The 25112-nt window shown below is 36.3% G+C and overlaps 1 protein-coding gene across 1 annotated transcript; it reads left to right on the top strand.

The window, feature by feature from the left end:
- The first annotated feature begins 1691 nt into the window (after positions 1 to 1691).
- On the top strand, positions 1692 to 23738 carry LOC114757097 (phospholipid-transporting ATPase 3). Its single transcript, XM_028946083.1, has 27 exons — positions 1692 to 2105; positions 3351 to 3416; positions 3956 to 4017; positions 11522 to 11603; positions 12079 to 12189; positions 13200 to 13277; positions 13369 to 13465; positions 14125 to 14231; positions 14480 to 14545; positions 15037 to 15158; positions 15323 to 15413; positions 15503 to 15580; positions 15665 to 15781; positions 16784 to 16930; positions 17273 to 17377; positions 17468 to 17610; positions 19276 to 19377; positions 19467 to 19530; positions 19619 to 19831; positions 20499 to 20664; positions 20784 to 20863; positions 20954 to 21193; positions 21313 to 21534; positions 21623 to 21790; positions 21993 to 22343; positions 22498 to 22604; positions 23114 to 23738. Exons 1-27 carry the CDS (start codon positions 1905 to 1907, stop codon positions 23415 to 23417), a joined length of 3690 nt encoding a protein of 1229 aa, XP_028801916.1. The 5' UTR covers positions 1692 to 1904; the 3' UTR covers positions 23418 to 23738.
- The last annotated feature ends 1374 nt before the right edge of the window (positions 23739 to 25112 follow it).

Genomic DNA, 25112 nt, shown 5'->3' with positions numbered 1-25112 from the left:
TAGGTATAAGTTGAATGGCATGGTAAGGAGTAACCTTGAAATGGGATAGCATAATGGTGCAAGAATAGGGATTAAAAGGGATAAAATTGACCTAATTTGCACCTAAATTGGGACTTACGTGATTATGAGCAAGTGAAAAAATTTGACCATGAAACTTAGCAGTTTGATAGATATCATTTTTAGTTTTAAAATAAGTGATAATTTATTAAAATTGGAGTTTTGTACAAAAAGTTATGCTTATCCAAAGTTAGGTATAAATTCTGAAAAATTAAAATTTGCCAAATGAACAGTGCAACTTGGCATGGAAATTGGCCTCGAATGTTAAGGACTTGTAATCTAAAACTATATTTCCCTTGAAGATTGTTTAGTAAGCTTTAAATAGAACTTGAAAATACTTCATTTTGATTTCTCTAGATTTAGTTATAAGTTTTCAAAATTGGGCCAAGTTTTAGGGTTATATGAATAGTAATATGAGAATAAACACTTTGAAATTTGAATTTTTCAACTTAAGAACTTAATGAATGATTCCAATTGCTCCTATTTGATATTAAAAAGGTTAAAAACTGAAGTATTATAAGTAGCATATAGGGTAGTTGTCTAAAAGACATGTTTAAGTGAACTCCCTCATTAGCGCCACCAATGCAGAAACAAGGTAAATTCAAGAAACCCTCTTAACACATGAGGGAATAAGCTATTTGAAAATCACGAAAGACTTCTATAGCAATACAAATCATAATAGAGTTAATACAGCATATACTATAAGCAAAATCAATCCAATAAGAGTGGCAAAAATAGAAACAACACAATATGTACAAACAGGACAAAAGGGAGAGACAAGCCATATGGCAAAAGCCTACCAACTAAATGGGATGACTAAAACCCCCATCCTCAGTACCCGGAAGAATGCGTCGTCATGATGGTGGGGGGTAGTTGGATGTTCTCGAAAAAAAGGAGTCATCAAACCTTTTTGGTAGAAGGACCCAACTTCCATAATTTCTACATTTTCCTTACTTGGCACCATCTTCAATTTTAGCTTCTTACTTTCTTCTCCCTCTATCCTGCTTCTCATAGATTTCATATTCTCTTTTAGCAAAAACCATTGTAAATTTCCTATTTCTTTTCCATCAAACATCTTAACTTGCTTACTCAGCATTAATTGAAATGAGGATTTATTAGAAACCCTTGCCGCTATCACTAATCCCTAGAAGAAGTGAGCGAAAACTAGGATTGAAGCCAAATCACCCAAGTAAAGAAATCCTCTCCTCTATGGAGAAGAAAGTCATCCTGTTCCTAAGAGCGAGAGAAAGAGAGGGATCTTTGACCAAACACATGTTGACTTTTTTCTCCTTTCTCTTTCTCATTTGCCTACATTGACTAGATTTAAGATTAATGAACATGAAAGTTATCCCAAAGGTCTAGGGGAATTGAGCCAAATGGACTAATGAGGATCACCCGAGAAATGATTTGCAAACAATGCAGACTGGCTACAAAATTTAAACTACTAGGACTACCTTTCAAATGAATGTAAATATAGAACAAAGCGAGTAATTTTACCTAATATGATCACTTTCTGTAATTCAGCAACACGTTTATGCTAAAGCGCGCGTGAAATGAACGAGCCTCTCTCACTAGACTCGATCAAGAAAGCCGTCACGCGGCTTCCCATGGAAGAACACAAAGTAGAACGACAAGGGCAAAATGGGTAAAGGGAAAAATATAAGGGGACGAAATTTCAGAGGAATTCAAGAAGGTAGGAGGAGGAAGAAAGACGAAGGTGAACGTGCAGTGATCTGTCCGTTTCAGCATACGTACAACGAAGCTCTTGGGAGTTATACCAAGAACAAGAAAGGCATTGAGAGCATCGCAAGGACAGAGAAGAAGAGGTTTCTGTGTTAAGCTGGACGATGAGTGGATGGGACAGGATTCGAACATCATCGTCTTCTCCAAGATCGTCTCTTGGAATGGGTTCCAATCCGACTCGTAACCTTCCCAACCGCATACCTTCCAGTCGAACTGTTCAACTCGGCCGAGTCCAGCCCCAAGCCCCTGGTCATCGTACCGTTTTCTGCAACGATCGCGACGCCAATCGTCCCGTCCGATTCAAGGTTTTGTTCTCTCTCCCCTTCTTATCCATGGATTTTTATGGTATATGCTTTCTTTTTCTTTTGTTCTGTTTTCCCAGTCTTTTGGGCTTTCTTTTTTTGGGGGGTGGGGTTTGATTAGCTCGGAATCGGAATTGTACATGCTTTGATTGGTGAATTTAATGTGCATTTTTAGTTGACAGGACGAAGGAAATGAATACTTAATCTGGATTCACTCTTTCGAGTATTCGCGTCTGTATTTTTCCCTTTACTTGGTGTTAATTACTAAGCAAGGCAGAACAGCGTGTTCATGCTGCATGTGTCGGCGCAGCTCTCGGACCCTTTATCGATTATTCGAGTAGTGTCAATATTCACGCATTATGTGAAATTGGGGGCTTATGTGAAGAGAGTATATAGTCAATAGAGCTGTGTTCATAACAAATGGGTTTGCATTAATGTATTACCCCAGGGGCGAGTAAAGGTTTAACCCGTAGATCTCTATAAACTAAGCGAATAGATAATGGTCTCTGATCTTTTACAAACTGCCACTGTCATGTTAGTTGTAAATCATTTTGACTAATAATCAAACTCCTATGTTGTTTTAACGAGATTCATGCACTGAAAGAAGATAGTCTAAGAAAAACCGTTAGGATAGCCAAGGAATCCATTTCTCATGTAAAGAGATAACACTTGTGAATGCACATGGATGGAAACAATAATGGTTGATAATGCCAATGTGGCTCTTCTAACCTAGTATCACTTGATTTTGGCATCATTTACTTTGAGAGTAATGGAAGAAATTGCGGGCCATAAGTTTTGACCCTTCTGTTATTTTTCGTTTTTCTTGTTGGAGAAGAACAGAACAAAAGCATATATTTGTGGGGAAAAATTATTAGGACTTGGATTTGTCACCGGATGAGAACATGTTATTGATGGAAGACATCTACAATGTTCAAACTTCCAATTGCAAATTTCAAAAGTCAAAACTAAACACAACAAAGTAAATTGACATGGATTGAGTTCAAATCCTGCTAATTATAAAATGTATAGGTTATTGGTGAGTGAGGTCATATTTAAAACAAGGGATTAAGGTTGTTTTTGTTTGGATGTATAGTTTCCATATTCAAGATCTGACATAGATCCATGCACATAGGACTCCATACATTTTATTTATTTTTATGTTTGATATTATGTTGTATAATTTACATTTCGTGATTTAACACTATCCATCCATGTTGAAACTTGATTAATTAACACCCACTGTTTCAGGGGAATTCGATATCAACCACAAAATTCAATCTTTTCACTTTCTTGCCAAAAGCTCTGTTTGAACAGGTAAGTGACTTGACGAATTTGGGTATTTGAGAGATGTGTTTGATTTCTGTAGCGAATATACAAACTTGGCACCATTACTTATGGTGTTTCATGTTGGTATTATGATTTGTTGTGTTGTGGAGTTATTGACATTTCAACCAATTTATGTTTTTAATGTGTTTACTTGAGTGAACTGGCCAACTTAAGGAGTAGCAACCCTTTTTTTTTTTGGTTGTAATTGGGCACGTTGCATTATGATTTTAATATTATTTTGCTTCTAATATGGAATTCTGTCCTTGATATGAAATTATGGTACTGCAGTCAAATATATATTTTTTATTGATACGTCACGAGGGTTTAAACAGTTGCTCTCTATCCCGACCCCACTTCACCTTTATTACCTCATCTAGTTATCTACTGCATAATTTTGTTATTTGGGGTCAGCATACGGGCGTAAAGCAATGCATGCTCTAATGAATTTATTGACGATTGACAGTATTGTTGCTTTATCTTTTCTTTTGTATTGCTGGGAAGTGAGGGTTTTGTTGTTTATGTTGCAGTTCAGGCGGGTGGCTAATCTATACTTTCTTACAATCTCAATTTTGTCAACCACACCTATCAGGTAAGTAAATCATCATCAATATATATAATCAGTAGGTATACATACGAAATTTACTGGAAATTTCATTATTCATAAGTCATCAATGCTACAACATGTTTCTTAAATTGTGTGCAACCTATAGGACTCACATCTAGTTAGGATTAATTCAAGCAGTAGGAACTTGGACCTCATTCGGATTGAGTTTTTTATGGTGTTTCTCAGAGAATTCAGGTCTGGCCAATTATAAAATTATCGGAAAGAACTGAATATTTCTGTATCTTATTCCACTGATTGCTATATTACATAAATAGGGATCAGATTTCTTACAGAGGGCATGAAATCTGATCATATTAAATGGAAATAATAATGGGTAATAATGGGTAATCAATCTATATTTAATACCCATGATTCTAGGTCTACAAATAAGGAAAGAGCATATAATTAGTGATAAGATTCTAACGGCTAGGAAATCTGTTGCAATCAATTCTTCGATTCTAACACTCCCCCTCAAGCTGGAGAGTAAATATCTAGCATCCCCAGCTTGCTTCGAAGATTTTCAAACTGGACTCTAGCTAGGGGTTTTGTCATTATATCAGCAATTTGGCTTGATGACCTGATGTAAGACAAATTTATGATGCCCTCTTCTACTTTCTCTTTAATGAAGTGTCTGTCAATTTCCACATGTTTGGTTCTATCATGATAGACGGGATTCTTGGTCATTTCTATACTCGCCTTGTTGTCACACCATAAATGTAATGGTCCTTCATAGGTGATTTTCAGTTCCTTTAAGAGTCTAGTGATCCATATCCCTTCACATACACCAAGGGCTACAGCTCTCAACTCTGACTCAGCACTGCTTCTTGACACCACGTGCTGTTTCTTGCTTCTCCATGTTACCAAGTTGCCCCACACATAGGTACAATATCCTGTAGTGGACCTCCTATTCTCTAGGGATCTTCCATGGTCAGCATCTGTGTAAACTTCTATGTTTCTCTTCCTGTTCTTTTCAAAGAAGATACCCTTTCCTGGATTGAGTTTTAGGTAGCTTAGAATTCTGAGAACTGCATCCATGTGTTCTTCTTGGGGTTGGTGCATGAATTGACTAACTACTCCTACTGCATAACTTATGTCCGGACGTGTATGGGTCAAGTAGATTAGTTTCCCTACTAGTCTCCTGTATTTTTCAGAGTCAACTGGAGTAGCATTTAACTTGACTTCTAAATTGCACGAGGTTTCCATCGGGGTGTCGCTTGGTGCAGCTCCAAGCATTCCTGTTTCGTAGAGAAGGTCCAGTGTATATTTCCGTTGGGATACATTAATTCCTTTCTTAGTTCTAGCCACTTCCATGCCTAGGAAGTATCTCATTTGCCCAAGGTCTTTTACTTGGAATTCATTTGCAAGAGCCTTCTTTAGGGATCCTATTGACTCTTCATCGTTCCCTGTGATCACAATGTCATCCACGTAGACAATAAGGATGGTGACCCCTTTATTTCTGTGTCTTACGAATAGGGTGTGATCAGCTTGGCCTTGTGAGTATCCAATCCTTCTCAACGCCTTTGCAAATCTGTCAAACCAAGCCCTTGGGGATTGTTTTAGCCCATATAGAGCTTTTCTGAGTTTGCACACTTTAGTGGCATTTTCAGGTCTTTGTACCCCTTCTGGTATCTCCATAAACACTTCCTCCTCCAAGTCTCCATTTAGGAAGGCATTCTTCACGTCTAGTTGATGTAGAGGCCAGTCCAGATTGGCAGCCACCGAGAGTAGGATTTTGATAGAGTTGAATTTGGCTACTGGAGCAAAGGTTTCTTGATAGTCTATTCCATAGGTCTGGGTGTACCCTTTTGCTACTAGCCTGGCCTTATATTTGTTCAGGCTTCCGTCAGGGTTGTACTTTGGAGTGAACACCCACTTGCATCCCACTACCTTCTTTCCTGGTGGTAATGTGGTGATATCCCACGTCCGGTTTTCATTAAGGGCTCTCAGTTCTTCTTCCACAGCTTTTCTCCATCCCTGGCTAGCCATAGCTTGCTGGAAAGTTTCTGGTGTCTTTACCTGCGCACTGTTAGCAATAAAGTTTTGCATTCTGGTTGACAAATTACCATAAGAAACAAACCTTTGGATGGGATGTTGGGTGCAGGATCTGACTCCCTTTCTTAGGGCGATTGGCCATCCCATTTCTTCAAGATCTAACCTTGGATTGGAGTCATGGTCATGCCTTGTAGTGGGAGAGTTTTCTTCTAATTCTCCATTAGAGTAATTGCTGTTATTTAATTCTTGATTCTCAAGAGTATGTTCATCTTCGTTGTGGTTGTGGTTTGAGTTTTGTGAAGTTTCATTACTGTCTTGAGGTGCTTCTACTGTATCAGATATTGTTTCAATTCTGTTTGGTATTTCTTCTAGTGTTGTTTCAAGTCTGGTTGTCGGTATTTCAGGTCTGTTTGTTGTCTCTTCAAGTCTGTTTGGTGTCTCTTCAGGTCTGTTTGGTGTTGCTGATATTGTTTCAGGTCTGTTTGGTGTCTCTTCAGTTCTGTTGGGTGTCACTGGTTCTTGGATTAGCCATTCTGCAGCTCCATAGTTCTCCCCCTGAATGGGTAATTTAGGGTAATAAGCATCATCTTCATAAAACACAACATTCTTTGTGATGTGGACCGTTTTGGTAGAGGGAGAGTAGCATTTATATCCCTTTTGGGTTGGAGAGTAGCCTAGGAAAATGCATTTTTCGGCCCTAGAGTTGAGTTTGCCTTCATTTCTGTACACAAACACAACACACCCAAAAATTTTAGGAGGTAACTGATTTATTAGAGGAGAATTTGGGTGATGTTCAAGTAATTTTTGTACTGGTGTTTTAAAGTCTATGACTTTGGAGGGTACTCTATTTATGAGATAAGCTGATGTTAATACTGCATCTCCCCAAAACAGATTGGGGACATTTTTTTCTAACATAATAGCACGGGTTACCTCTAAGATATGCCTATTTTTCCTTTCAGCCACTCCATTTTGCTGTGGGGTATAGACACATGATGTTTGGTGATGTATTCCTTGTTGTTCGAGAAACTCTTTGAAGGCCTTGCTTAAATATTCTTTTGCATTATCACTTCTAAGAACTTTGATTGTGGTTTGAAATTGATTTTTCACAAACATAAAATTTTTTTGAATGTTTCGAAAACCTCAGATTTTTCCTTTAATAAAAAGATCCAAGTCATTCGTGTGTGATCATCAATAAAAGTAACAAACCAGCGAGCATTAGAGAGGGTCCTTGTCTTAGCTGGACCCCATATGTCACTATGAATAAGTGTGAAGGGGGCAGTGGGTCTGTATGGTTGTTTTGAGTAGGTGGTTCTGGTTTGTTTGGCAAATTGACAAGTATCACAGGTAAGAGAAATAGAGCTTTCTTTATTAAAGAGATGTGGAAACAAGTGCTTCATATAATCAAAGCTAGGGTGGCCTAACCTATGATGCCACAGTAAAATATCTCTATTTTGTGTGTTGTGGCTAACCATAGCTTGGTGTGTTTCCTTATTGTTCTTGTGGAAGTAGTAAAGTCCATCCCACTCTTTAGCCTTGCCAATCATCCTCCCCGAGGCTAAATCCTGAAAAATACAGCCACTGTCATCAAATAGGACATGACAAATCTGACCTTTGGTCAGTTTGCTTACAGAAATGAGATTGCAAGTGAGCTCTGGCACATATAACACATTATGTATGGTCAAGTAGTCAGTTAATTCAACAGTTCCTAATCCACACACTTTAGCACTAATTCCATTTGCTACTTTTACTTTCAAGTTTTCATGACAGAGTTTAATATTGCTAAACAGAGATTTGTTACCAGTCATGTGATCTGAGGCCCCAGAATCAACAATCCATACATCATCACTAGTCACCATAGCATTTAGGGCAATTATAGAGTTACCTGATTTTACTAGGTTAACATTTGGAGTACTGGTCTGTTTTTCCAGAATTCGCCTCAATAGCTGAACCTCTTCTGGACTTAATTTCTCTTCCTCTTCCTCCTTCTTCTCTGTATGGTAGCTTTTTCTTTCATTTCTTTGTCTGCTGTTCAGATTGGAAGGTTTCCCATGCAGCTTCCAGCAAATCTCCTTGGTGTGACCTCTTTTGTTACAGTGTTCACACCATTTGTCACCTTTTCGTTTCTAGTCTGTGGTGTTTCCACTTTTGACAGCCATTGCAGAAGCTTCATTTTGGGTCACTGGAGTTTGAGTGAGTTGTTTTTTGCTTTCCTCACATTTCACCATATTAAAGGCTTCGAAAAGTGAGGGTATGGGCTTAAGACCCATGATTCTGCCCCTTACTTCTTCAAATGTGTCATTGAGTCCTAACAAGAACTCATAGGTTCTCTCTGTTTCAACTAGCTTTTTGTAATACTGAGTATCATCTAAACATTTCCATGAGTGAACTTCAAACAAATCTAATTGTTGCCATATTCTCATAAGAGAGCTATAGTATTGGGTTACCGTTAAAGTACCTTGTTTGAGTTCTCTAAGTTGTTTCTTTAGTTGAAATAGTGCTGCAGTGTTGTCCATAGAAGAATAGGTTCGTTTGGCTGCATTCCATATTTCCTGGGCTGTCTGCGCTAATAGGTAGCCTTCACTGATTTCCAGTGTCATGGAATTGCACAGCCAGGTCATCACTTGATTGTTCTCGGCAAACCAAGTATCAAATTTTGGATCATCCGAGGCTGGTTGTGGTGCCTGACCATTGATATACTTCTCTTTGCGTCTTCCGCGGAGGTACATTAGGACACTTTGTGACCACTGGAGGTAGTTACTTCCGTTGAGCTTGTGCGCTATCACGGTTTGTTGATTTTCATTTGCAGCGGTGAGTTCTGGGGCCATGGTTGCTCCCTGGAGGGTCGTGTTCGTCTCAGTGGACGTTGGGTTGGAGTGAGTCGATGTCGACTCACTGGTTGGAGATGATCCGGCCATTAGGGCGATCGAATTTGGCCCTTTCTGTGCCTGGTTCGGTCGACGTCCAGAGAGGAGTGGTGGGAACTCATCACTGTTCATTTTCTCTTTCCGAAAGCTCTGATACCATATCGGAAAGAACTGAATATTTCTGTATCTTATTCCACTGATTGCTATATTACATAAATAGGGATCAGATTTCTTACAGAGGGCATGAAATCTGATCATATTAAATGGAAATAATAATGGGTAATAATGGGTAATCAATCTATATTTAATACCCATGATTCTAGGTCTACAAATAAGGAAAGAGCATATAATTAGTGATAAGATTCTAACGGCTAGGAAATCTGTTGCAATCAATTCTTCGATTCTAACAAAAATTAAAGGAAACTTGATAGAAGAAGATGAAAAGAAGAGCAACCTAGGCATTTCACATCACATAATCTAGAAAAGAGCAATATCCTTTCATAAAGCTGATAATTTTTTAGAGCAATGGATTATTAAATGACTTCCTCTAACTTATGGGAAATGGATTGGGCTTAGTAGTTTCATAATTGACCCTTCTACTAGACTAAAACCATAAAAGGAAAATTTAAACTTCAACGAGACCCACTGAAACTTCATAAGTTTTCTAAAATCAGCCAAAGACTTGATATAGAGTTGCCTAAACTTACAACTTTCAAATCCTAGCGCCCCTAAATATTTATCTATTATGATTTATGGAATACTGCAACGAGTTCTGTGATTGTGATTAAACCGGAATATTGAGATGATTACCCTTACGCTTAGGCTTTCTTGATTCTAGTGTATCCTAATGGTTTTATGTGCTTCTTTTTCCATCTGGTCTTTTATTTTCTTTTGGCCAAATTTGTCTAATCTTCTATAATTCCTTGCTTCTGCACATCAGTTTTATTGCTACATCTTTACTTGAGTATTTTTGTTAACACATTATTTATTTGACCGTTATAGAACCTATCTTGGGTGTCATTCAACTTAGAATAAGGTAGTCAAAGGCATGCACCTCAATGCCTAAGGCATTATGCGAGGCACAATAAAGTCCCATCCGCTTGCAACTAACAGAATTTGCTCTAATCCTTATTGTTTGATCCACACGGAATACCTTCTGCTTTCAAACAGGCATAGGTAAACTAAATGGTATTTCCATAGCAATTAGGGTTATGGATTTTTTTGGTTTATCAGGGGTACTATGGGATCCATATTAGGTGAGAAAATTACTCATTTGATCACCCTCTGAAACAAGAAGTTCTGGTCATGAAGGTATAATATCAATCAATTCACAGCCATTCAATGCATCTAATATAGTTATTTCATATCCCCTTTTTCTTTTCATAGAAGAAGAGGCAACACCTTCAATCAGGTGCAAAAAAGAGCTTACCTTTTGCATCTCATTTGAAGGAAGAAGCAAGCGACTTTGGCGCTTGGTTGATGGATGATGGGTGCGCTATGTGACTCAGTTTTTCCATGTTGGCTGAAGCGGAGTTGCTGATTTCAATAGTGGGTGTTTGGTGGAATTAGAGTTGGAGTTGAGCGATGGAGTGTGTGGGTGCTTCAAACGATGTTTGGTTCTGTTTTTCTTTGATGCTCAGTTCTGGTTCTTAATCTTATGCTCGCAGCCTTCCACACGATGCTCTCGTAGATGATAATCTACTTCCGCTGGCTCTTTTTGATGCTTTCGTGTCGTTCCCAGCATATGCCACTTTCGGCCACTGTATTCTCTTGGTCTTTTAAGTCTGTTAGCACTGTTTTATTAGGTTAACAAAAGGTTAAGGTAGTCAATCGGTATAAATTTAGGAAAAGAAAATTATGTATATAAAATATAACTATAAGAAAAGAAATTCTATGATAAAAAATAGGAAAACTCAAAATTTAATAAGAAAACTTTTGGTGAACAAATAGGAAAGTTGGAATTCGAGATAAGATAGAAATAAAATATTATATATGTGAATATTTATATTGACATATAAGATATAAAATATACGATGGGAAAGTCTTATAAATAATCGGAAAGATTTAAAATTACAAGAAGATAGCGAAGTTATCTAATTAAGGAATAAGAAAGCCTTCTAATAAATATTGTCTATGCCCTGTAGATTATATTTGCATATATATTGTTGTTGCACCTTGCTTCCCTTGAGCGCCCTCTTTTTTTTGCACCTTTCACCATGGGTATTGTTGAGGTTTTGTGTCTTGAATGTGTTTTTTGCCCTTGACTTATCTTTTTTGTTTGAACTTTGTGCATTGAATTTATGGTACGCTGTTTCGACCTTTTTGCACCTTTCACCATGGGTATTTTTGAGGTCTTGCGCCTTGAATGTGTTTTTGGCCCTTGACTTATCTTTCTTGTTTGAACTTTGTGCATTGAATTCACCTTTCGACCTTACCATGTTATATTCTCGTTACTTAATCATTTTGCCTCACATTATTTTCTCCTGTTAATCTATGATGTTTCAATTGACCTAGATGTTGTCATCAAGGAATAAGTAATTGATATGGTGCTTATTATTTTAATATCATCTGTTTTTTGTTGCATTATTATGTATATATCTGCATGTCTAATTACATGTTTTCTGATGATGCAGTCCTGTGTCTCCAATAACTAATGTGGCTCCTCTATCACTGGTGCTTCTTATCTCTCTTATTAAGGAAGCTTTTGAGGACTGGGTGAGACTGCTATCTATTGTTATTACTGTTTTTGTGTCCTCTTTTCCTGAAGTCTCTTGGGTGGTTCCTTCCATAAATAAGATGCATTAGTATAGTGGTTGGAAACTGAATGAGATTCAGGGTCTCTTTTCAAGATTTTTTATTGGAAATTCAACTGATGATGTCATAGGTAAATTTTGAATGAATATTCATGTAGAATAGGGATTTCAATCTTGCTTTGCATACTGTCCTTGCAGGATTGATGTGGGTATGTTATTTTTGTGTCAAAATGTGATTATGACGGCCTGACTTTTAATAATTATTTTCTTTCAGTATTTTATGAGATTTCCTGATGCTTGGACTTTTGCCTTGTTATTTAAAAAATATTTAAATTATTTAATTATGGCAGTAGGTTTATATTTATATATATTAATTAATATTAATATTCATTTTATTAATTATTAATAATCAACTTTCCTCAACTTTTGTACAACAGAAGCGCTTTCAGAATGACTTGGCCGTAAACAACAATTTGATTGATGTTTTGCAAGACCAAAAGTGGGTTTCCATACCCTGGAAAAGGTTGCAGGTTGGAGATGTCATCAGGGTATGTCATACCTGTACCTGATTAATTTTGATGCCTTTTGCAATTTGAACTTGTATTTAAATAGAAGTATATGATGCTAATTGATGGCATGTTCTAAACTTTCTGCAGCATCTTTGTGAGCTGCTATCATGCTTCCTTATGTTCAAAATAATGATGTTACCGTATTGTATCATTTTAAGTTGACATTTATTTTCGTTTGGAGGGATTTCTTCATGTAATGACTGACCTTTTGCTTAAGTAACTTAATGCTTGTTGCAGCTTTACAATTTGTCAGAATAATTCTGCCTAATTTCACAATGTTGTAGCTCACGATAGTTCCGTAATGTGCATCAGATGTTTAGTTTGTTGATCTCTTCTGGTTGTTAGTTGAAGGGACAGATGCTAATGAAAAGCATATGATATTAATTAATTTTGACTTCTGGGTTGTAATCTGTTTGGAGTTGGTATACTATTGGGCTGGTTACATATGACTTATTCTAGGAGGATAATAACATCTGAATTTTGTAAGTTGAAATTGGCTTCAGCAATAGACTTCTGCCTTTCTCCTTCAGCTACTTTTTTATCTCTTTCCCACTCCTGCCGTTGGTGTGCGTGTCTTTGCTCAGCAACATGGTTAGGGTTCTCAAAACAATATGATTAGGTCTTGTTAATCCAGTTTGTTATTTGTGTGCAGAAATGAAGTGGCTGAATCTGTAGAATAACTTTTTCTTAACAAAAATTTCTCCTCAAGAGCAGAAATGGTTTATGGATTTTTTTTTTTTTTCTGGGTTAATGCTTTTTGGGGTGAGGATTAGTTGTCAACATTAGTTTGGATAGGAATATTATGTTTTTGAATTGTAAAGTTCTTCTTCTGTTTACTTATTTCTGTTTAAATTGATATGGAATCTGTTCAATAATTGAGTTAATCCAACAATCTAAGATCTTTAATTTGTATTTCTGTTTGTGATGTCACTGTTGGTTTTTTGTTCTTATTTATACATTCTTTAAGTTCAATGTGTTTATTGTTGCAGGTTAAGCAGGATGGGTTCTTTCCCGCAGATCTGCTTTTCCTGGCCAGTACCAATGCTGATGGTGTCTGCTACATTGAGGTTTTTTCCTCTTCTTAAATGTAAAAAATTGGTGCATCCTTCTGTTCTTTAGCAGTTAACTGCACTTGTTAATCTTAAGTTTGCATGACAGACTTCCAATTTGGATGGGGAAACTAATTTGAAGATTAGGAAAGCATTGGAAAAGACTTGGGATTACCTGACTCCAGAGAAGGCATCTGAGTTTAAAGGTATGTATTTTTTATGGATTGTCCCATTGAGTTATTCCATGACTTTACAGTTGTGATTTTAGTGTTGAAGTTACATGGTACTTGGTGACTACCTTTCAGCCGTTTTTTATTCATCTCAGTTATTCCTTCTTAGCATTCTTTGCTAAGGGAATTTTTTTGCTCCAGTTACAGAGATATTAAGTCAACATACTGCTTATATTTAGATAGCTTGTGTGCTATGTATTAAGTCCTTCTAACGTTAAGTGTGTCCTAATATGCTGTAAAAATTTCTTCTTTTTTGATAGGGTATGGTATCAAGAAGGAAAAATTTTCATGGCCATGCATGATTAAATCACATTCTCTTTATCAAGTCTTTATGGAATATGCATTTTGTACATGGCTTCCCTTTGGTGCTTTGCGACTGTGTTTCCTAGGCAAACCTCTTTACGTTAAATTTGAAGGGATTGGAATGCTGTTTTACTGCTAGGCTTTATAGGATTTGCAGTGTTCTGTTTTGAGCTGCCCTTTTTCTTATTTGGGGATTTCTTATCCTCCAGCTAGGTCTAAATTCTTCCTTATAATGAAAATTTCTTTTTTATTTATAAAATGATGCAAAATAGATACTTTTTTATTGTTACATATTCTGACCAGAATTGCATTTTTGTAATTATTAATTGCAGGTGAAGTGCAGTGTGAACAACCAAACAATTCATTGTATACCTTCACTGGGAATCTTATAATTCAAAAGCAAACACTGCCTCTCAGTCCTAACCAACTTTTGTTGCGAGTATGTTATGCTTTGTTCCCTCATTGTGTTGAAAGTTGTGTTTGTGTGCGTTCCATGTTTGTTCATAAACTTTTCTGAATTCCTGCAGCTTTAATGAGCGAGTGAATGTCATTTTCTTTGTCTATTTATGATTATTTTTAGAAGCATTTTATGTAATTCTGTATTATTGATAAGTCCTGATGCTTTTGTTCCTTGTTGGTTATGAAACCAAACAGGCGTTGACTTCTTATAATTTTGTGCATTTTCAGGGATGCAGTCTCAGGAATACAGAGTATATTGTTGGGGTTGTTATTTTTACCGGACATGAAACAAAGGTTTGTTATTATGAAATGATGGGTAATGTTATGCAACAAGTTTTTGTTTAAACATCTAGTCCATGGTTCAAGACATGTAATGGTTATAATTCATTAATGGATGAGATGTGTAACTGATTGTATGTTTTTTTTTTTTTTTGATATTGTAATAATTGTCATTTTTATTGAGGTTTCAAATCTGGCATTTAATGTTTTTGGTATTTTCTGATGGGTGGCATTTTCTTTACCTTAATAGTGAATACTCCTGCTTTGGTGCTTCCCCTTTTTTCCTTTCTTTTGTGGAGATTAAAGTAATAGTAAATACTCCTGCTTTTTTCCTTTCTTTTGTGGAGATTAATTCATGCTCCGCAATATGCAATATGAAATTACTTGGGAGTTGGGATGTCTTTGTTGTGCCAGATAATTTTTTGTTATTTCGTTCTCTTCTAGTTGCTGTATTCTTCCTTTTCATTGCTGATGTACAGTTTTCATGCATTTGGAATACAATGTAGGTAATGATGAATACAATGAATGTTCCTTCCAAAAGAAGTACATTGGAGAGGAAGCTTGACAGGCTCATACTTGCTCTATTTGCGACTCTCTTTGTAATGTGTTTACTTGGAGCCATTGGCAGGTGTGTGAATTGGAAACATAGTTCTTTTCACAACTACATATATGTTTATGCTTTTGGGCGTGGGGCTGTGGTTGGTTTTACTGGCACCGGGCTTTAGATTTTTGTGTTTATTTATTTGTTTTTGTTGATTTCTAAGTGATGTCTTGGATTAATGTAAATTGCAGTGGCATCTTCGTAAACAACAAGTATTTCTACTTACGTCTTAATGCAGGTGATGAGGGTTCTGGGCAGTTCAACCCTGGGAATAGAATTTTGGTACTATATGCTTAATTCCATGACTAGTGTCCTTATTGTTTTGTTCCCGTTTTGACCTTTGTTGTTAATTTTTCTTCTTATGCCTTCAGGTTATTACTTTGACGATGTTTACCCTCATCACTCTATACTCGACAATCATCCCCATTTCACTTTACGTGTCAATAGAGGTTTGTGCCATGGCCATTTATATATACCCAAATAACGTTGTTTTTCTTTATAAAGGGAAAATTCATTTTTGGTATTTGTGTCAGATGATCAAATTTATTCAGTGCACTCAGTTTATCAACAAAGATTTGCGCATGTACCACAGTGAGACCAACACCCCTGCGTTGGCTAGAACTTCCAATCTAAATGAAGAACTTGGGCAGGTAAGTTGCTACGTTAGGATTTTTTTCTTGTCACCTGACATTAAAGACATTGATGATGAACGGATACTATAGAGATGAATGGGAAAATAAATAAAAAATGAAGAAAAGCTCATTGTCAAAGGAAAAAACTGCCGGAAATCATAAAAATGAAGGAAAACACGTTGAAGAAAGAAAAGAACTCCCACAAATGAATTATAGAAATAAATATCTCTAAAAACCAAAACAGTAAAAACCAAGAAAAATAGTTTTGTTTTGTGAGCATTAAGCAGCTATATCTTTGACAAGTCAAACACATTGCCATTAAAACCGTTAACTGTCTTCCTTGCATACTAATCTTCATCAAGTAATGATACTTCAACTGCCTTGAGCCAACTCTTTCAAATATCAGAAGGGATTTGGAACTGGCATAATGATGAACATCTTTTTTCATCCCTCCTTCACGCTCATAATTCAACTTGCTGGTTACTATGTGAAGTTCCTTTTCTTATTATACGCCTTTGGAGGGAATTTCACTCTCACATCTTTTCCTAAGGGGTATCTCCAAAGAATCAGGCTGTTGTGAGTTTCATTAGCACTGCCTTATGGCATAATTGATGTGAAGTATTCTTGGATCTTCCTGCTTAGGTCAATAGCACACTGCTTTTCAGAATCTTGACATGGATACAACTTTATATGATCAGTATTATCTGAAAATAATGCCTGATATAATCATGTCGCATCCAGTATGGTCTCGTGTCCTGATTGTTGCTGCTGTATCTGTAACTTTGACGGCGAGGAGATCATCATGTTTGAGTCTCGTTGCCTTTTATCTCCTGTCTTCCTTCCCTTTTGTTGCTGTTTTTTGGGTGCAATTATAGATATTAAATGTAATGTCACAAAATGTTGTGTATTAGTAAGAGGAGACATATGACTGAAATATGTTAATTTACTAAGCGACTATGTATATAGCTTGTCAAAGTTTTGGGTTATTGATGCCATCCGGTTTCACTCCTGATTTATTAGGTGGAATACATCTTCTCTGACAAAACTGGGACCCTGACAAGGAACTTGATGGAATTCTTCAAGTGTTCAATTGGAGGGGAGATCTATGGAAATGGCATCACTGAAATTGAGAGAGGAATGGCTGAACGCAATGGCATTAGAATGCAGGTGGTACACATGTTCTTTGAATGATTGATATCATACTTGTGTTAGTTTAGGGGATCAGGATTGTAAAGTTTAAACGGATTAATACAAATTTTGGTCTTTTAAATTTACCCTTATTTTAGTTTGGTCCCTCAAATTTCAAACCGTAGGTTTTAGTTTCTCAAGTTTTTTTTTTTATTTTTTTCATTTAAAACATTGGTCTCTATAGTCCAATAAAAACTTGAATCATTTTACCCTTTGAGAGACCAAAATCTGTGATTTGAAACTTGAGGGACTAAAACCAAAATGAGGACAAACTTGGGGGGCGAATGATTATATTAACCCAAGTTTAAACCTTCTCCACAGGAAAATAGGTCAACCAATGCTGTGCAAGAAAAGGGTTTTAATTTTGATGATACAAGGCTTATGCGTGGAGCCTGGAGGAATGAGCCTAATCCTGATAGTTGCAAGGTAGATCATTTCCTGGATGTTTTCAATCCAGGCTTCGGTTTTTATAGATCCTGAAGTTTGATATGGTAGTATTCTTTGTCCACTCTGTAGGAATTTTTCAGATGTCTTGCTATATGTCATACTGTACTTCCTGAGGGTGATGAGTCCCCTGAAAAGATCAGATATCAGGCTGCATCACCTGATGAGGCTGCTTTGGTTATTGCTGCAAAGAACTTCGGTTTCTTCTTTTACAGGTTCAAATTATTTACCCATGTCATAGTTGTCTGCTTAATTTGTCCTTTTGTCTACCTGTGTGGTTTGCATACAACTCCTATTGAACCGTTGGGCCATTAGTAATGCTACACGAGACATTTTCATTTTTGTCATTCCACTTTTTTGGAGATAAATGGTAAAACTATTGAAAGAATTAGATAGTGGTGTTCCTTGAATTTGTTTTTTGTGTTTATTATAAGCAAGGTTCAAAAAAGTGGACCTGTTACTGAATCGGGAGAGGCAATGATTCAAGGATTAGTGGATTAGATTGGGGTGAATTTAGAGTCTAATAATGATTGAAATAATATAATTTAATTAAAATGTATAAAATATTCATATTTAAACATGAAAAAGATCATATTTAATCTTATTCAAGATATGCAAACTCACCACTCATATTTAAGGGTTAGTGGCTGTGGCACATTGTTTATGTATGAAAGTTCTTTATTCTTATGGTTTCCTTTTTTATTTTTTATTTTTTTAATTAAAAGGGTAGGCACTAATGACCTGAGGTGCCTGAGGTTACAAGTAGCTCCTATTTACAGGGCAAGCTTACATGCTACTAGGCTATAAGGTTATTGCCATGGTTTCCTTTTTAAATCCCTTATTGTGACACGTTCTTTCTATTTTTTTTTTTTTTTGGCCAATCCTCTCTTGCGCTTTATGAGTGTTCAACACACTAAAGGCTAAGTCACTGGCAGACTCTTCTTTTTGCCTTGATTCTTGAACTCTCCAGCAGTGCCTTCGTATTCAATTCTTCATTCCTTTTCATTGTGTGTTACCCGTTCTTTCTTCAACATGGTCTTGATTCTTGAACTTCCAGCGGCTTCCATGGTTTCTCTCTATATAGATCTGGACGACTCTTACTAGAGGAGAATGAAGTGTGAACGACGGTGAAGTAAAATGGTGGTGACTGTCTTTTTTTCCTCGTCCTTACCTCCTCCTCCTCCCTTCGTATCCAACTTTCTTCCTCCTTCCTCCTCCTCCTCTCCCCCTCTTCACTGGGTTATGCTGGGTTGGTTTTCCCATGGTTCAATAGGTGAACTGGACTGGACGATTAGTCAGTTCACTAGTTTCCAGTCTAAACTGGCTGTTCCGATCTGGTTTTTGGAACACCTATTATAACCACTCACTTTCTTAGTATATTGATTTATTTAATATTTATTGTTATCTATGTTTTGACTTCCACTCTTAGGAATTATACGCTTGAGACACTTTACTTGGGGGAAGAAAGGTATAGTGGAAACAACGTATTTGAACTTTGCATGTGTTTGAGAATAGGTGCATGTTTGGTCAAGTATAACGCATATGCCAAACATAGAAGAATATAATGCATAGAATCTTGCTAATTTTTAGATGAGTCTTTTGCTGTCATGGGCTTATTATTTGGACAAGTCTATTGTTCAGGATATTATACAATTATGAGCTTCATTGAAGCTTATGCTGTTGTCTTTGTTATTGAAGATATCTCATCCTACTCCTTTATGGGAGGAGCCTTAATTTGAGAAGCTTGATGCCAGCATGATTTATTTATACATCTAATATGGTTTTTATGCCTGTTTCTTCCAAAAGTTCGTCTACAGAGATGCTAGATTTGGTGGCTAATGCAGCTTGATTTGACCGTAATGAATATTCTTCTGTTTCAGGCGCACACCTACCTCAATATATGTTCGTGAATCTCATGTTGAAAAGATGGGTAAAATTCAGGATGTGTCTTATGAGATTTTGAATGTGCTTGAGTTTAACAGGTATTCGTTCATCCTTCTTACCTGTGCTCAGCCTTAAGGTTTAGATTTTTGGTTTTGACACTATTTTGTTACCCTTGTTCCATTAATAGTACAAGGAAGCGTCAGTCTGTTGTATGTCGTTATCCAGATGGGAGACTTGTGCTATACTGTAAGGTAATTGTTTCTTGAGGCTTCTGTTCAGGATTGTGATCACACAGCTGTTGGCCAAGATGACACCTTCTCAGGAACTTTATTTTCCCAGGGTGCTGACAGTGTAATCTATGAGAGATTGGCTGATGGTTATAATGACATAAAGAAAGTGACTAGGGATCATTTGGAACAATTTGGGTCTGCTGGACTGCGTACTTTATGCTTAGCCTACAAAGAGTTGCCCCCTGATGTGTATGAAAGCTGGAATGAGAAGTTCATCCAAGCCAAGTCATCTCTTCGTGATCGTGAAAAGAAGTTAGATGAGGTACATTTTTATTTTACTTTTGCATCTTACATCTGCATATTAATCATGAAATGTTATATATTTTTCAGTGATTTTAACTACTCTTTTGATGGCTTTCTTGGTAAACATTGTATGTGGTGGCTGCTTTTCTTCCCTTTGCTTTATCTCTTTGTCAATAGCATTTGTGGTGGAAGGTACATTAATGACATGGGTACAGTTGTGCTGGGACCTTTTTTTGGGCCTTTTTTTTTTGGGGGGGGGGGGTTGACATGAATGAGCGGGGTTTGAACACTATGAGCCTTGAAAAAAAATTGCCACAAAAAAAAAAAATGCAGAAACAGACTGGAATCCCTGTCATGATGACAGTAAATTTATTTTTTGTTAAAAACATCTGTACTCCATAGCATCTAACTATAGTAATATAAAGGAAATTGCATCCTATGTTGAACTGTAAATGCATTTAAATTGAAAAATGGCTTTGATTTCTGCCATATTTTTTCATAATTTCCTGTAACTAACTGGTTTAGAATATGAAGACAGATGGACTTTTGTTGAGGTCTTGCAGCAGGCAAAAATGTTGAAGAGGAGCTTGAACTTTTCTGATTACAATATTTACAAGTCATTTTAATTTTCTTGTGCAGTGATGTCTACTCTGTTATTCTAACTTGTACCTCTGGAAATAATACAGGTGGCAGAACTTATAGAACATGGTCTCGTTTTGATTGGTTGCACTGCCATAGAAGACAAGCTTCAAGAAGGAGTACCAAATACTATAGAGACTCTTCAAAGGGCCGGCATTAAAATTTGGGTTCTCACAGGAGATAAGATTGAAACAGCCATAAATATTGCCTATGGTGACTTGCTTTAAAAAAGAGCTTGTTTATCTTTATCCTTAATCTTTTTGTGCCGAAAAATATTTGGTTATTAAGCTATAACTCATATTCTTCCTTGTATTGCCCTCCTATGACTGCAGCATGCAATCTAATAAACAATGAGATGAAGCAATTTGTCATAAGTTCTGAAACAGATGTGATTAGAGAAGCGGAGGAAAGGGTAAGCTGCATTATTTAGCTCCCATGTTTTGAAGAAACAACATTAATGTTGCTGAATGTTTTGGATGCAATGTTTGTCTATTTTTTGTAGGGTGACCAAGTGGAAATTGCACGTGTCACTAAGGAAGAAGTGAAAAAAGAGCTGAAGAAGTGCCTTGAGGAAGCACAGAGCTACCTTTCATCTCTATCTGGACCTAAATTAGCTCTTGTAATTGATGGGAAATGTCTAATGTATGCATTAGATCCTAGTTTAAGAGTGATGCTGCTGAATTTGAGTTTAAATTGTCATGCAGTTGTTTGCTGCCGAGTTTCTCCTTTACAGAAAGCACAGGTAAAACAAATGTGCTGAATGCAAAATTGCTTGTACTTTAACTCTCCATCATCTTGGTGATCCTTGTAGAGTTATGTTAAGGGAGAATGCTTATTTTATGCCAACGTCAATGCATTTAGGTCACAAGTTTGGTCAAAAAGGGTGCCCGGAAAATAACACTTAGTATTGGTGATGGAGCCAATGATGTCAGCATGATTCAGGCTGCTCATGTTGGTGTTGGCATAAGTGGGCTAGAGGGGATGCAAGCAGTAATGGCTAGTGATTTTGCCATTGCACAGTTTCGTTACCTTGCAGATTTATTACTTGTTCATGGCCGGTGGTCATATCTTCGAATATGCAAGGTGTTGTGTTCTTGCAGATTATATCTGTGTAATTTTTTTTTTTTTTTAATTGTTGTAACTTTCAGCATGGTTGGCTTTGTGATTCCAGGTGGTGACGTACTTCTTTTACAAGAATCTCACATTCACTCTCACTCAGTTCTGGTTTACTTTTCAAACTGGGTTTTCTGGTCAGAGGTTCTATGATGATTGGTTTCAGTCATTGTATAATGTGATCTTCACAGCACTACCAGTGATCATTGTTGGACTGTTTGACAAGGTACTGCATTAACTTCTTTCATGTAGAACTGAACTTTTTGTTTTCCTAGAATGTGTTTGGTGAGGGAATTCTCACCTATATGTTATTTTCTCATCGTTCTCCTATTTTTGATATTTGAAGATCATATCTCTGCCCTTGCACACTATCATATCTCGGATCTTCATGGATGATATATTTGTTACTTGACTTTTTTCTTTTCCAGGATGTCAGTGCATCTCTTTCCGTGAAGTACCCTGAGTTGTACATGGAGGGGATAAGAAATGTCTTCTTCAAATGGAGGGTTGTGGCAATATGGGCCTTTTTTTCGGTTTACCAGTCTCTAATATTGTACTATTTTGTTAGTGCAGCAAGTTTAAGTGCTAAAAATTCAGCTGGCCTAACATTTGGAGTTTGGGATGTCAGTACAATGGCGTTCACATGTGTTGTAATAACTGTGAACTTGCGGCTTCTTATGATTTGTAATTCAATTACAAAGTGGCACACTATCAGCGTTGGTGGAAGTATATTAGCATGGTTTATTTTTGCTTTCATATATTGCGCCATCATTGGACAGGTGAATCAATTCTCTCCCTCTTTGTTTACCAATCTTTTTATCCCCCTTTTGGTCAGTCTTTATTTAACACTTTCTTTTTTGCCTGTTTGTATTGAAAAATAGACTGCAATACTTTCCTTGTAAACCTTAACCCGTTTTATTCCATTATTTGCAGGGGAATACTTATTTTGTCATATATGTCTTGATGAGTACGATCTATTTCTACCTCTCAATTATTTTAGTACCCGTTGTCGCACTTTTTGGTGACTTTGTTTATCAAGGGTAAGATTCAGATTTGAAGAGCTGTTGGCATTTCAAATTCACGCCTATTACATATGCATGTCAATGGTTGGAGACCTTATGTTGTTAGTGTGGCCCAAGCCAGGTTTCATGAGAGTGTACAGAATGATGCACAATGATAGGCCAGTTCTGCATTGTCAATTGGATGCAACCCTTATATCTAATATCAAAGTAGGGTTTAAAACGTTGAAACAGCAAAAGGATCTGTAATTCATGAGTTAGACAGTTTTCCCTAGTATATCTTTACCCTACTTTGGTATAGCTGATCAGAGAATTGCTGGTACTATATGACCTTTCCTGTGTGTCATTTATGGTTTGCGCTTTACAAGTTACCACATCTTATTTTTGGTTTTATTCCTTTGGGGCAAGAGATCTTGTAAAGCATTTGAAAGAGATGAACAGTTTTAATCACTTGATGGTATGATAGTTTTGTTCCTGCTGTGTTTTCTTCCTTTGGCGGTCGTTTTCTAATTTGGTTCGTCTGGTTTCAGGGTTCAAAGGTGGTTCTTCCCCTATGACTATCAGATTGTTCAGGAAATGCATCGGCACGAAGGGGAGGGTACTGGCAGGGCACGGCTGCTGGAGATAGAGGACCAGCTTACACCAGCAGAGGCAAGAAGCTATGCCATATCTCAACTCCCTCGCGAGATCTCGAAGCACACAGGGTTTGCTTTTGATTCGCCTGGGTACGAGTCCTTTTTCGCTGCACAGTTAGGTGTCTATGCCCCACAAAAGGCATGGGATGTTGCCAGACGAGCTAGTGCCAGGTCAAAGCCCAAAGTCCAGAAAAAATGATAACTGATTTGAGAGTAGGATGATTTGTAAAATTACTTTCTTTTTTTAAGTTTGGCTTCCCAGTATGAGAGCCAGTTTTAGGAGTAACTGTTATAGAATGCATGTGCTATAGTATCTTGATTATTTTCAGTTAGGGGGATATCTTCCTCTTGGGAAGTTGAAGCAGAGCAGGTTGGCAGGATTTCTTAGGTGTACATTACACGATTTGTAAAAATTCGAGGTCAAATTATATCCTTTTTGTAGAAATGCGACTTTTTTTTTTTTAAATGTAGAGATCGATTTTCTTTGAAATGTCAATTATTTTTCCGGTTGTTAACAAAATTTATGTGAAATGTTCATTGTATTTTTCTTTTTATAAAACACATTATCAGTATGATATTCTACTGAATGAGTTCATTACATCTTGTTGATACGTGTTAATTTTTGTTCATCAAATGAAGGTAGTTTACTTCGAATGGCTTGGTAAGATTTATGCTGATAATGAAGAACTTACAATTTCTAAGAATGCATCTATTTCATCGATTCATGGGTAATTGAAGATTTGATATTCATCATGTTGAAGATTTACCATTCATCACAGTTGAGTTATTCAAATTTTATTGTTATATATATGTTTGTAATAATCAATTAGATATTTATTGATATTTTAATTTTATTGAAAAGCCAATAACCACAATACTCTGTTTTTTATGAGATGGCCAGAAACCATAATATCCCCAATTTTTTGATGATAATGATCTTTGGATAAAAGACCATCTTGTGATTGTAATGAATGACATGATAAGATTGTGACAACCTGATAATATAATAATTACAAATATCAAAGTTTAGAAGGCTAATGGTTCAAATATCAAATGACATAAAAGAGTATGGTAGTTTTGAAAGATATTTGCTATGATCCTAAAAACTAATATTTGGAGGAATTGATAAAGAGGATAAAGAACATAACCACATTATGTCAGTGGAATTGATAGTTGGAGGGTAATAATTTTTTTGGTCTTGGCTATTGAACCATAACAGAGGAAAGAGTAATACCTCTTCGGTCAATAAACTTATAAGCAAGTGTTATAATATGACCAGAAGTCATATAGAAAAATATATATAAATTCATAGAATTTTAAAAATGATTATGAAACCAAAAAAACTATGAGATATTATGAAAGATGCCCAAGGTAACAACTTGTGAAGAAAAATGTCCAAAGTATTTATAAAAATAGAAGATATAATCATATGTCTAGAAGGCTATATAATACTACCTCCGGTTCTAATTATAAGATCTCATTTGTAAATTATAAATGAGGTTTTATAATTAAGACCAAAGAGTATTTGAATTTTATCAGTCTTTAAATTTATTGTAATTTGTGAGAATTATTATAAGAATTGATTATTAGTGTTGAGAAGTTTTGAATGGTATGTTCAATTTGCATTTTATTTTCAAAAGTTTGTTTCAAAGATTTTTCTACGTTGTGTTTTCTTTATATATATTGCAAGTTAAATATTTGATACTCATAATCATTCATTATTATGTTAATGATAAATTGAAATGAATTTTTCTTCACATCCCTCTCAAATTTATAGTTCTTAAAGAATTATATGTGACAATATTAATATAGCTCCTGAAAAACTAATATAGATTTTTTTATAGAAGGACAAAAAAGCCTAAAAGTGATAGCTTAATTGGATTAAAATCCATAA

The sequence above is a fragment of the Neltuma alba genome, unplaced genomic scaffold, assembly GCF_004799145.2.
Source record: "Neltuma alba isolate B1F8T4 unplaced genomic scaffold, ASM479914v2 tig00010560_pilon, whole genome shotgun sequence".
Classification (NCBI taxonomy): Eukaryota; Viridiplantae; Streptophyta; class Magnoliopsida; order Fabales; family Fabaceae; genus Neltuma; species Neltuma alba.
The sequence above is the reverse complement of the archived record's forward strand: the minus strand, read 5'-3'. Positions and strand labels throughout refer to the sequence as shown.

Bases quoted from the DNA above. Each gene is read 5' to 3' on its own strand.
- LOC114757097 (XM_028946083.1), top strand. From the start codon at position 1,905: ATGAGTGGATGGGACAGGATTCGAACATCATCGTCTTCTCCAAGATCG. The intron at 14,546-15,036 runs GTTTGTTATTAT...AATACAATGTAG, and splicing joins TTACCGGACATGAAACAAAG to GTAATGATGAATACAATGAA. The intron at 20,665-20,783 runs GTGACTTGCTTT...CTATGACTGCAG, and splicing joins AGCCATAAATATTGCCTATG to CATGCAATCTAATAAACAAT.